The sequence below is a fragment of the Tachypleus tridentatus genome, chromosome 13 (assembly GCF_004210375.1).
Source record: "Tachypleus tridentatus isolate NWPU-2018 chromosome 13, ASM421037v1, whole genome shotgun sequence".
Taxonomy (NCBI): domain Eukaryota; kingdom Metazoa; phylum Arthropoda; class Merostomata; order Xiphosura; family Limulidae; genus Tachypleus; species Tachypleus tridentatus.
In genome coordinates, this window is record NC_134837.1 from 119955813 (window position 1) to 119969110 (window position 13298).

General features: G+C 31.4%; 1 protein-coding gene across 2 annotated transcripts in view; it reads left to right on the forward strand.

Annotated features, from left to right (window-relative positions):
- LOC143240352 (diacylglycerol kinase theta-like) overlaps positions 1 to 11647 on the forward strand; it is a 53953-nt gene extending 42306 nt beyond the window's left edge. For both annotated transcript variants that reach the window (XM_076482662.1, XM_076482663.1), the window contains exon 21: positions 155 to 11647. In XM_076482662.1, coding sequence (XP_076338777.1) covers positions 155 to 244 — 90 coding nt within the window. In that variant the 3' untranslated portion in view covers positions 245 to 11647. The remainder of the gene's footprint in view (positions 1 to 154) is intronic.
- Positions 11648 to 13298: the final 1651 nt, after the last annotated feature.

Sequence of the window (13298 nt, forward strand, 5' to 3'; positions counted from 1 at the left end):
TTCAGAATTAGTAATAACCAGAAGTAAAACTTAACATAAAAATATGTAGAGAAAACTAATGCATTAGGTAAATGTGAACCAGCATAAATATTTCTTTCTTTCATTGTACATATCAAAGAGATTCAAATGAAATCTGCAACGATTCTTTACGTAGGCTACCATGCTCAGGAAAAGTAAAATGAAACGTAGAAATACTGAGTCAGTTCTTGCCTCCTCCAATGCAGAACGATCTCATGAAGACTGATTTGTTACATTAAACAGAAACCTAGCTGGGACAAGTGATCCCTGTGGCTCCATAGGCAATGTCAATAACACAGGAGACTTTGTTCCTGCAAGTTATGCTTCTCTTGGTATTGAAGACCTTGGCTGGTAGTTCAATCTGTGGGATCTGTTTCAAGAAGTGTTTAATTAAACAGAAATCTAGCTAGGTACAGTGATATTTCTGACTCTATAGGCAGTGTAAAGAACATGGGAATATTTGCTCATGTAAGTTATGTTTCTCTTAATATCAATGACCATGTAGTTCAGAGTGCAGGGTCTGGCTGAAGAAGTTTTTTTTCCTGGAAAGAAACCTAACTAGGTATAGTGGTCCAACTGGCTCTGTAGGCTGTGTCAAGGACACATGAAGCTTTGTTTGTGCAAGTTGTATTTCTCTTAACGTCAAAGACCTCATCAGATAGTTGAGTGTGTCCAAACAACTGTGCAGTAGAGATATAATTTATGACCTCACAGAAAAAAAAAGCTAAAATGTGTTATATCATTTCAGATTTATTATTGATCGACAGTACTAAAGTGTTGTATATACATTCAACAAGTTCTAGACCTCAGCAGGTTAGCTACAGCACCTATTTTACATTATTTAACTAATTTATTCAGTTTCATTTATATTTGTTTCAATTGCCTAATAACAGTTTTAATTAAGGTGGAACTGGGAATTTTATTTTTGGTTCACTGTTTTAAAAGTTACTTGGTTTGTGTTAAATTTACCCATCAAGTTCTTTATATTTTCTTTCATTCACACAGTTTTTAGAAACAATCTCAAAAGAAGTCACAATTTTTGGTGCATTTTAGTAGAAAGGAAAATTCCTTAAGAGAGAAAAGTACTTTATGTTATGTTAACAAAAAGTTGCAAGATTCTGTTCTGTAGTGTACACTTAAGGTCACAGAAGATTCTGAGATAGAAACATGACATTTCATTTTCAGGATTCAGTTTACAAATCTAGTTGTGTAACTTTAGGTCTGGCTTAATATTGGTGTCAGAGGACTTATATTCCTAAAATTTGTGTTTAATGACACAGACCTAAAGCTTTATTTTTACACAAAGCATATTCTGTATGTTTTTTGTGCTGATTTTTCCACTTGTTGGAAAGTTATTTGGTGCCATGGAAACTGCATCGTCATAGCAATTATTGATTCTGACCTTAAACACTAAATTTTTCATGTTTAATAGCAAGATAGAGTGAAAACCATTTTTTACAGAAATGTATTTTTTAGTGTAGTGTTGACAAAATCTATTTAATTTTTTTCTAGTATTGTTAACTTTGAAAAATGAGAACTTTTATTGAATAAGGTTTTTTAAAAGTATAGAACTTCTTAAGTAATTTATTGTGTTTTTGTTTGTGTGTGTGTGTGTTAGCATACATGACTGACCAACAGTTTAGAAGTTGGATGTCTTTTTATTATTGATTTACTTTGTGATAAAATACAACTTCGTGGTTAACTTCTGTGCAGTTGGTAACTTAGATTCAGGATGCTGTCAAACAGAAACAAAGATTTTAAATCAATTTAAAATATTTCACACCTCTAGAACAAGGTGTACAAAATAAACCAACAAGGACATTATAAATCTTTTTGTAAAATAGCTTCTTTTGTGAGGATTTATGAACTACCAGTAACTTACAACATGTACTACTCATAATAATGGAGTGTCCAAGTTTGAGCCCTTTGATTGCAGCTGCTTTTGATGCGTAAGACATTTTGCAAGTCCTAAACTGTATATGGCACACTCGCATTCAACTGGAAGTGGACTGTATCCTGTATGCCAAACCAGTATTCAAAAGGTTGAACCCACTTGAACAGTTGTTAATCAAATGTTCTAAGCTTAATTGTGTGTATTAAAAGCCTCACCAGTGTACCCAGTCTGATGAAATATTAAGTCATGCTTTTGGTGAAACGATATAGATGTGTAAAACTGATCTGTGACTTAAGAAGTTACTATAAAAATATATCACCTGGAAACAATTTCTTTAATCTAAAAGTACTCACTAAGATTTCTTAGAGATGTTTCTTTATGTAATTTCACATGCCTCTTGCTGTTGTAGTTGTAAGTTATTCTTTGTAAAAGTAGCAAAAAAATTTATATTATTTTATTACTAAAATCAACAGCAGTTTGGGTAGGAGGATGTAAGGGAAAGTGGTTCATCCACTTTCTTTGGAATACAGTATACACATGACATCCTAAATAATTCTATCAGAATGTTTTAGCCCCACCCATTTTAGTCCTAAATCCTCCCATGGTTATTAACAACTAGTGGCTTACACTTGACGTTGTACTTCTCCACACAGAACTTGATTCATTGTGGTCAGTGCTTCCTGTTGTAGTGCACTGCGGTATCCCTGCTGTCCCAAAGGCAAAGATAACAGGGAAACTTGGTAAAGCCTCCTTGGAGACCCATCAGAAATGCCACCATTTTGAAGTCTCCTATAACCTCTCAGCCATGCTCTTCATACTTCAAGGCTTCTAGCAAGGTCTTGATGCTGTTGTATTCCTCTTTGAAGTGCACAGAATTTTAAAAGGTCTAAAATTTGTATAATATAAAATCTTACTATTCAAGCAAACAAAAATTGTCTGTCTTACCTTCTAGAGTTTTTTTTTGCAGTGCTCGCAGGTAAAATGAGGTGCCCAGGGTTTGTCTTGATCCCCGAGAGGTATGTTGAAATATGCCTTGTAGACTTCACATATTTTAGCAGTTGCCATAACAAAGTACTTTTTTGCTCTTATTTTGGTAAATTGACCACATGCATAGCAGAATGCATCTGGAAAATGCTTGCAGCTTCTTGATGCCATTTCTTATAAAATATGATAGGTCAATATGTTCATTTAGGCAGCTAGAACTAAACTGAAGTGGTGAGTGGTGAGCCCCTGTATATATATATGTTACCATGGAAAGTTCTAGAGAATTCTAAAAGGTTCTTGAAAATTTTTGTAAGTTTTACAATATTCTAGAATGTTCTGGAAAATGGATAAATTTGAAAATTTCATTACTCTGGTCACAAAAGCAAAGTTTGAAGAGAAAAATAAGTCTTTTCCATTTACTTTAGACATAAGCAATTGGAAAATAACACTTTATGCCCAGGAACAAGAAAAAGTAAAAATTTTGTTACATAGTGTAATAGGTGTGGTAGTAAAACTAAGTCCAGGACTTCAGTTTTGAAAGTTCCATTCAAAAGCTTGAAGGTCTGAAAAATCAGTACATGTTGATGAAACCTTGCAACTCTGTCACATTGTATGTTACAGACCAGGTTGTTGGGACTGGGCATCTATAATAGGTGTGGTGGTAAAACTAAGTTCAGGACTGGACATCTATGGACCATTTGTCTTGTTCATTTCTTGGAATGTCTCAGAATGGTGCCATATATTTCAAGGATTTACTACAATAGCTAACAAATATAGTTTCTCACTTTGCCAATAATAGTTTACTTTCGTGATGATCACAAGGATTTGAAAGGCAACATAAATTTTTAAGCCCACATTGGAGTATTACTGTAAAAAAAACTGTCAAATTTAGTTGTGTCTGATTACAGTTTTTGACTGACTGTTTCATTACTCTAAGACTTTTATTAGGTCTATGGACATGTGGGATAAAAGCATATGTGAACATCCACACGTTCAGTATTTGGGGGTTCAAAAGCAACTTTTGAGTGTGTAATATACAAGAGCTTCTATTAAGGAAAGCATTGGTGTATATTGTGTTACTACTTGCTTCATATCAGCAAGCCATTCTGTCAGTTTCAGGACTTGTTGAGTTGGTTAGGTTACAACATAAAGAACCGTGGTTAAAATATGAGTTGTTTATTATATGTGAAGTCTTATGATTTATGGCTACAGCCAGAAGAAGGGATTAGTGATCTACAAATTCACAGTTAACTGATTTAATTAGTTTTTACCTCGGGTCTGGTAAAGTTTCTATAAATATGAAACCTGATTGTTAAAGACTAATCATTGATGTTAATGCATTTCTTTCTATAAAGATGATTTATTGTTATTATGTTATTGTTTTTCTGTTAATTCACGGCTGTATGTGGAAGTGGAATTTTTTTTTAATTTTGCCTGAGAGACAGTGTGCTAGAAATAAAATGTTCTTACCCCTCTCCATCTAGCAAAAAAATTGCTCAGTTGGGACCTTGCTTGTATTTAAGAATCAGTTTAGTCACCTGATGGATCACTGATAAATTTATAGGATTAAAATACTAAAAGCTGGGGTTTGAGTCTTTATGCTGAACAGACTACAGGCAGTACATTATGTGGGTTTATTTTATTCCATCAGCAGACCAGTTTTGTCAAGAACGGTTTATACTGTATTTAGCACCTAACATCTTGTACACATTTGTTATTCTGTTTGATAATTAAAATGTTACAGTTCATGCAGGCACTAATAAAGAAATTATGACTTATATTATTGTTCCTGTGAAATTAATGTTTTTTTGTGATTGTTAATATGTTGTATATTCTCCTTACAGATGACAGATAAACTTCATTGCATTCCTACTGTAGATAAAAACAGTGGAACAGTACTGTTATATTAATTTAAACATGTTTGTTTCTGTGTTTGTGGATTAAAGAATTATGTATGTTTGTGTATATAGCTTTGGTTTGAGATTCAGAGATACTTATCTTAAATGTGTGTGTGTGTGTGTATACACTAGACTTCACAATTCAAAATATTAAATAACTTGTATGACTGTTAGATTGTTTTTCCAGAAGTAGAATGGATGATGTAAAAAAAAATAAAAAAAATGTCCAGTAGGCAGAGTATAGCAATAAAACATGTTCATCAGGTAGATCTGGATGTTGGCCATACCCTGCACAGTTCTATTAAGTTGTTTCAGTTAATAACTCTTAAGGCTGATAAATTCTTTTAAACCTTTATTTATGTTCACATAATTACAGATTTTTATAATTAAAAAAAGTATTTTCATATTCATAGAAATCACATTTTATATTTTAAGTTTTCAAATTGATATTTCATAAACTTGTAGAAATTTTAACCCTGTTAAGCAGTGTTGCAGTGCAAATGTTGCTGTTTCTGTACTAACTTTGTGTGATCATTGGTTTTTCTATTTACCTGCTGTATAGCTTCCCACCTCTGTCTGTGGTACTCTTCTCCCCATATCTGTTTTCTTGCTCTGTAGGCCACCATGCTAAAGAAGGCTAAGAGCAAATTCAAGAGACGGAACACGGAACCTAGCATGATGATATCGGGAGCAGAGCCAGGAGTGTCTGCCTCCATCATAGTGAGCCAGACAGCAGGCCCCTTCTAGCTGCTAATTTCTAGTCCTCTGTGTACTGTGATGTCACGTGAGCCAGTCTGCAAACCCTGTCTGTTTCAGGACATTTAGTCTTAACCCCTGTGTTTGTACTCTTGTCTTCCTACTGCAATACATTTTTTTCATCCTATGCAAGCTTCTTGTCTTCCTTCAACTCTGGAAACATGATTCCACATTTGTGTTTATTGTCAGTGCTCACGTGAAAGTTCTTATGTTGTAGTTATGCCTTTTTTGTATTCCTTAGTTTATGGTTCTCTATTCTACTGATGGATCTGGCACACAATTATGACTGTGATCTATAGAAAATTATATTTTTATTTGAGTTTGAAGAACATTATATTTGTTAAACCTAAAAACAACTTATAAAATGTACATGTGGGTTTACTAACTGAAAACTAACCAATAACACAGCATATTATAAATGTATTATTATTTTTCTAAAGATTTTAGTGCAGACTGTATAATGTAAAATGATATTCAAGGAAGGTAACACCAACCTAAGATATACGTTTTTTTATAATACCCAAATTTTTTAGCTTGTGTCTTTTTTTAGCAAAGCAGTAAAGATTGGTTTCAAGTAAAAGAAAAAAGAAAGAGATTTATCTGAAGTGGTTTGTCATTCTTCTTGAATATTACAAACTTGTTTTTGTGTATGTATGTTACTTGTATTCTTTCATGTCAGTTTTACTGTCTAAAAGGGAGATTTAAATTTCAGATACACTAAAATGGATGTTGCAAATCTTTCAAGTATTAACAAGATAAATATTTTAAGGTAAACTTTACGCTCGTTCAAACCTACCATATTTTTCTGAGATTTATTTTTGGTTTATGTCATGCTTAACAAATATTAATGGAATGGTGTTTGATTCCATTCAGAAACTGTGTATTCCTATATGGGTTTAAGATACAACTTTGAGGATAAACTGTAATGTTTCCTTTGATTTAAACCTCCTAATAGAAACGTTTTGTAAGTACTGATTGGTTAGATACAAATAGAAAAACTGGTAATTTCATTTTATATATGAATAAAAAAAAAGAGAGAGAGAGAGATTCCATATGTTTGTTAGATGTTTTCCAACAGAATGGTTCTTGCAGACAGTCGTCAACTTCAAGATATTTTTCCAGGGTTACTTGGAATCTAAAAATTGTAAAAATACATCTGTTACTTAAATTGTACTGATAATAAATAGATATTTGGCTAATCCCTTCTTCTGTGTGAGACGTATTTTAAAATGAAATTGTATTCTAAATGTTTTCGAAGCATCGATAGGAGTGTTGCTTAGGTAGTCATAATGTGTTTTTGTCACTAGTCTTCTTTGGTATAATATTAAATAGACAGTTAACCAACATCTACATCTCTTTTATACTTAGAAAGAGATTAAACTAGTCATGGCTTATGTTACACACTAATGTAGAAGATTATTAACTAGCCATTACTTGTATTACAGACTTAATGTATAAGATTTATTAACTAGCCATTACTTGTGTTACAGACTTAATGTAGAAGATTATTAACTAGCCATTACTTGTATTACAGACTTAATGTATAAGATTTATTAACTAGCCATTACTTGTGTTACAGACTTAATGTAGAAGTTTATTAACTAGTCATTACTTTTGTTACAGATATATGTATAAGACTATCAACTTGTCATGGCTTGTGTATAATATTATTAACTAGTCATGACTTGCATTACAGACTTCTAGAAGATTTATCAACCAGTCATTATTTGCATTACAGACATGTATAAGATGTATTAACTAGTCATTACTTGCATTACAGACGTGTATAAAATGTATTAACTAGTCATTACTTGCATTACAGACGTGTATAAAATGTATTAACTAGTCATTACTTGCATTACAGACATGTATAAAATGTATTACCCAGTCATTACTTGCATTAGACTTTTAGATTATTAACTAGTCATTACTTGTGTTACAGATGTAGATGACACAAGTTAACACATTCAGCTGTGTTAGAAATGTGTTGTACTTGTGTTCACAGTAACACTATCTTCTCATGCCTGAATTTCACTCAGAAGCAGTTCCAAGGTAAAAACTACATCAATTCTCCCCTCACATCTGTTCTAACTGTACAAGTTTGTTTTTTCTTGAGGTGGGAGGACCTATCTGCTAGTTAAGATAGTTTTTTATCTTACAAATACACTTATACTGGGGCATGTTTATTGTACTGTTAAAGCTGAGAAAGGTTAAAAAGGTTTATAATTGATTTATAAGCTGATATATCTATCATTACATGATCTTGTAATTAATTTATAATAAACGCGTGTGACAGTAGACATAAGTTATGTTAATTGTTATGGTAGTCCATTTCAACACAAGGCTTGAAATGTACAGAGAATATTTTCCACACTTCCTTAACAGACTTCTTGGTAGCGTGTTCTTATACAGGTCCCAGGTATGAAATCGATATGTCATATCTGAACATCCACACGTTAACGTGGAAGAAGCTTAAATGTCTATAGTGTATCTGGATTTATCATTATTATACTAAATATATAAGTTAAGTTTTATGTGATATAGTATAAACCTTTTATATAATTTCACAGAATATTTAAAAAATTCTTAATATACCAAAGGAACCATATCTTTCCTTAATTTTGTTTAAAGATATCTATATTTTCCAAAAAGTGTCATATTGCAGAGAACAAATATTGTTTCTTTGTTTTTAATTTTTATTTCCTCTTTCTTGCAATATAGTTTTTTGTTTTTTTATATATTTATGCCTTTAGTTTTGGTATGAGTTTCAGAAAATTAACTTGCACTAATGTTATAAAACAAACATTCATTTACTATTTATAATTGTCTCAAATGTAAATTTTTTTACCATCAATACCCCAGCATTTTCTTTATATTATGAAACTAATTTATTTACACTCCAGTGACCTCTATCAAAGAAGGTGATAAAACTAATACTTCAAGTTCAATTAACAAATTTTGAAATTATTTGACCTTATGAATTGAGAAACCATATATACTAATGACAGAGATGGACAGAAGGTGGCCTTGTTTAGAATGCCAGTGGACATAAGGGACCATGGCTTATAAGGTGCATTATAAGAGTGATGGTTAGATCCCAATATTTAGTTAGAGGTGAGGTAGCAGTGAGTTTTATTTTCTAGTGGCTTTCTCTCAAGGCTATCAGTTCAAAATTAGGAACAGCAAATGCACATAGCCCCTGCATTGCTTGTAAATATTCAAGCAAAGAAAGTAAGACTGAAAGGCTTAAGCCAAATTAGAAATTCTGCTTAGATGTTTCAAATATTACCTACATTTAATTTCAGTTATTTAACATTCCTTTACTTGTGATGTTCTTGTTACAGTCTTGGCAGCCTTCTTTGACCAAGATATCAGACATGTATGTTTTATGTACATCGTTCTTGAGTATACCTCTGGTATGGAAAATTTAACTTAGCGAGTAATCTTTGATCAGTTATTATTAGACGTTGGGCAAATTTTACCAATATTAGTAAAGTACAAACACGTATATAGAATGTACGATGTTGGATATCAAAGGGTTAAACACGTTAAAAATACTGTGAATAATTTAAATATATACTTTATAAGGATGGAAACCAATGTTTCAATTCATATAGACATTTTCTGTCACCTTTAAAACTAAAAGTTAATCAAAAGTTTGGATTAAGTTAGTCCATAAGAGATCATATAAAAGGCTCTCTTTAAACTATTGATTAGGTGTCTTTTTCCCTTGTCTTATTTCAACATTTGGAATAGCATGATAGATAACCCTTGTATATTTTCTGTACAGATATCTAAAATAAATGAATAAATCAATCAATTTTGAGTATGGCGTTTGTAACTATTATTACCGAAAGAAAGGTCTGTCTTCCATAAACGTTAGTTTTGGGTTTATTGGAATTTTTTTTTAATCAAAGTAATTTGATTTGTATTATAAAATAGAATAGTATTTGTTGTTTATGTTGGCCTACTTTCTTGTGGTGGTTTGGTATGCTTCAGGTCATAGGTTTCAACAGAATGTTTGGTTAATAAAAAGATTTGATTTACTCAGACTACATATTTTCTATGTTACTTGTATAAATCTGAGATTTCCACTGTGCTACCTGTGTATTTTTTGTTTTTAATAGTTTTCTGCCCTAATCTTATGATATTGGACCTGAAATGTTTATATATTCATTAAAATACATTCAGAAAATGTCTTTTTTTAATTTTGCAAATGGATTTTAAGTCTGTAATTATTTATAGAATCCATTAAACTGTTAGTGATTTTGCTAAGAAAATACTTAACAATTTAAAATAAACTAATTTAAACAACTGACACATAAATTGTCAAATGCCAGTAGTACAAAAGATAGTGCAGTACCAGTATATTTGTGTGTAAATAATTACAGTTGTGACAATAGTTTGCATGTATTAAAACTTATATTGTTCTTGCAAAGAATAATTTTAATACTTTGTTCTTACATTTTAATTATTTATTAATTTTAAAATTGTACATATGAATTATTCTGTACTGGCAAAGTTCTGCGATCTTTTAATTGTACACGTTCACTGAAAATCTAATGTTTTCCCTTTTTTCCCACAGCATTAAAGTATAAAATTTACCATTAGAAAGGACATATTTTATGTACATATATATTCATACATTATCATTCTTCATTGTTTTTTCACACTTGTATGCTGTGCTTAGAGGTGCAAACATTCTCTAATGTTTGAGAGAGAAAAATGTATTTGAGTGTGATTTGTCACAATTCTTACAAACGCTAGTGGCTGCATTCTGCATTTTTGTTAATTTCACAATAGCTCGATGAATACAGTATGACATCCTTTGTATCTTTTTTTTTTGGATGCAAGATCAAGCACAGTGAGAGAGAAACTACAATCTTAATGGTGTATTATTTGTGCAAGATGAGTTTAATAGTTGGAGAAAAGTCAGTGTTCCACTAATTTTATAATAAATTAATGTGGTAAATATTTTGTTGGTGTTAAGTAAATTGAGAAATAACCTCACTATACTAATAGTGGAATAAAATAAATGTGTTCACATTTTTCAAATGACACTTTTATTTCAGTGTTATTTTCCATGTGTTATGTCAGGTATTATATGTATATATAATTCATGAGACTTTACTGTCTCGCTTAAAAAATGTGTAATAGTTGCCTGAACGTATAAATATGGACCAATGTTAGCATTCTTTGTAAGTCATTTATGTTGTAGTTTTTACTTAAATTAGTTAGAGAAAAACAAACCACAGTTGTCATTTTCTAGGTTTGAGGCTGAGCTAAAACACGCAAAAACATGAAATTGTTTCATTCATGTTTTTTTAAAAAAGTGTCAATTTATTTTTCATGGTTTGCTTTCATCTTGGAAGATATGCAGATTTTAAAAATAAATGTTGAGGGTTTTGATTTAATAATAAGTTGGAAATTAATGTAGTAATATATCATCAACTGCTCTTAAAAACACTACCAATTAACTTAGTTTGTAATCTTAAGTTTCACCTGCAGTTTAAGGATGTTTTAATTTTCAAACAGGAACGTTCATTTCAAAATTGAAACTTAACTGGTGCTTCTCTACAAGTTACTATAATAAATTTCTTCTCTATGTCATTCTCTTCCCTTCAAAACTTAATGAGTATTGTAGCACAAGACCTCTGTCCATAAGTTTTGTACATTCTTATAGGTGAGAGCATATTATTCTACAAATATCAGTTGAGATAAATCTCTTATCTTAGCCAAACTTGTACATGTCTCTCACTCATCTACATCTAGTCCTTACAAACAGATACAAGACACGTGGTCTAGTTTGTCAAGCGTACTAGTGTATCTTTAACTTATTGTCTCTCACACCAGCATCTATCATTTTGGATATAGTCTTCATTATGTAAACATTTAACTTTACAATAAATTGTAGACTTGAAATATACCTGTTGTAGCTCTGGAGCACATCCAGAATAGAGCAACAAATCTTGTACTTACTACTTTTCCAGGAGGTGGGTGTTCCTTACTTTATTTGTTACAATTATTGTCATGTTTTTGATGTACTTCTATGTAATGTTAGATATGAAAATCAATTAAAACATGACGTGACCAACAATGTCAGTGTTATTGTAAACATGTTAAATTAGTTGTGACATGCCGTGTTTGCTACACAATCAATCTCTTATATTCTTATCCACTTTATAATACCTGATGTTACCAACTACACTTTTAGTGGATCAAAAATGCAAGAAACTGAAACCAAAATCTCTCTGCAGATACAGACATGTTTTTGAACTAATCTCTGTCATATACACAGTGTCCAAAAAGTATGGAACCATAAGCACTTCTACAAATTTTACTAAATCTGTTCCACATGGTGCCCTTGTAATTTGAAACAGGTTTGGGTTATCTCACCCTTCTAAGATTTTGTGGCTACATAATGAGTCGTGCATCTGAAATTAAGAAGAGCTGCAAACTCCTTGTGGTTCCAGACCTCTTAGACACTGTGGTTGTCCAGGTACAAGTTATGAAAAACAGAATTAAAATTTTGTGGTTACTTGTTTGGTACAAAGATAAAAGATTACAATTTTATTATGACATCACCCTTTGAAAAAAAACAAAACAAAAGATAAAGTGGAAAGGTTTGACATGAATTGCTACATTTGAGACAGTAAGAGATACTATATTTTAATAACATGGTTGATACTTTTACATTCTTGACCTGACCTCACTGTTCATAAGTAGTAGTAGTACAAAAATAATGTTTTTGAACTCACTATGAACAAAACTGATTAACAAGGAAAAGGAAGTGAAACTTCTGTAGTGTTAACATTATAAGGATAGATTATCCAACCAAGGTATTTAAGAATTTACTTTTAATCAAAGTAAACTTACTAGTTTCTCCAGTGAATTTACCTGAATGATCCAGTTGTTATATTCTACAAATACCTAGTCATTCACTCAGAACAGTAGGTCTAGCTAAGATCTTTCCTTCTGATACTCAGTTACAAGATGGATGAAGATGCTGTGGACCTTTGTAAGAGAAATATTAATTTTAGTTTAAGAATACAACAGGATAAATTGTGAATGTGAAAAGATTTGTTCTATTGGCTACTATGTGTTGTAAAACAAAGTTATTATTTCATCATCTTAAATTTACAGGTGATTGTGAAAATTTTCAAAATATATCCTTCCTCTACTGATAAAATCCACAGCAACATCCAACCTTTTCACTTTTACAAATGTTTAAGGTACAGCATAGTGGCATTAATGAAGGAATCAGCTAGTGTTAAAATATAGAAACTGTTTCAGATTAAACAATTTAATTACTAGTTTTTTCAAAATTAAAACCAAGAATTTCTTCAGTTAGTGTGAAATAACTTGCCAAGAAAAGTGTCAAAAACATATGATCCATTGATCATTTTGAATAAAACATATTGACTATAGGTCGACATAGCTTCCAAAAGCTCTCAGCTTGTGTATATTCTCAGAGATGTTATGAGCCATTTTTGACAACTTTTTGTGCTACCAGATGAAGTAGCTTAACCATCACAAGTAGAATCCAAGTTTTTTAACATTGATACTTGAACTTTTTAAATGTATGTTTAATATTTTAACACAAATGTCTCCACAGTAACCAGATATGACTCTTTACTTACAAAAATGAAAATGGTTGGAATTTTTTAGGAACTTGCTAGCACTAAAATGCAAAATATTTTGTATCATATTGAAGTCAGGCCTGAGAAAGGCCACATTAACAGATTTCC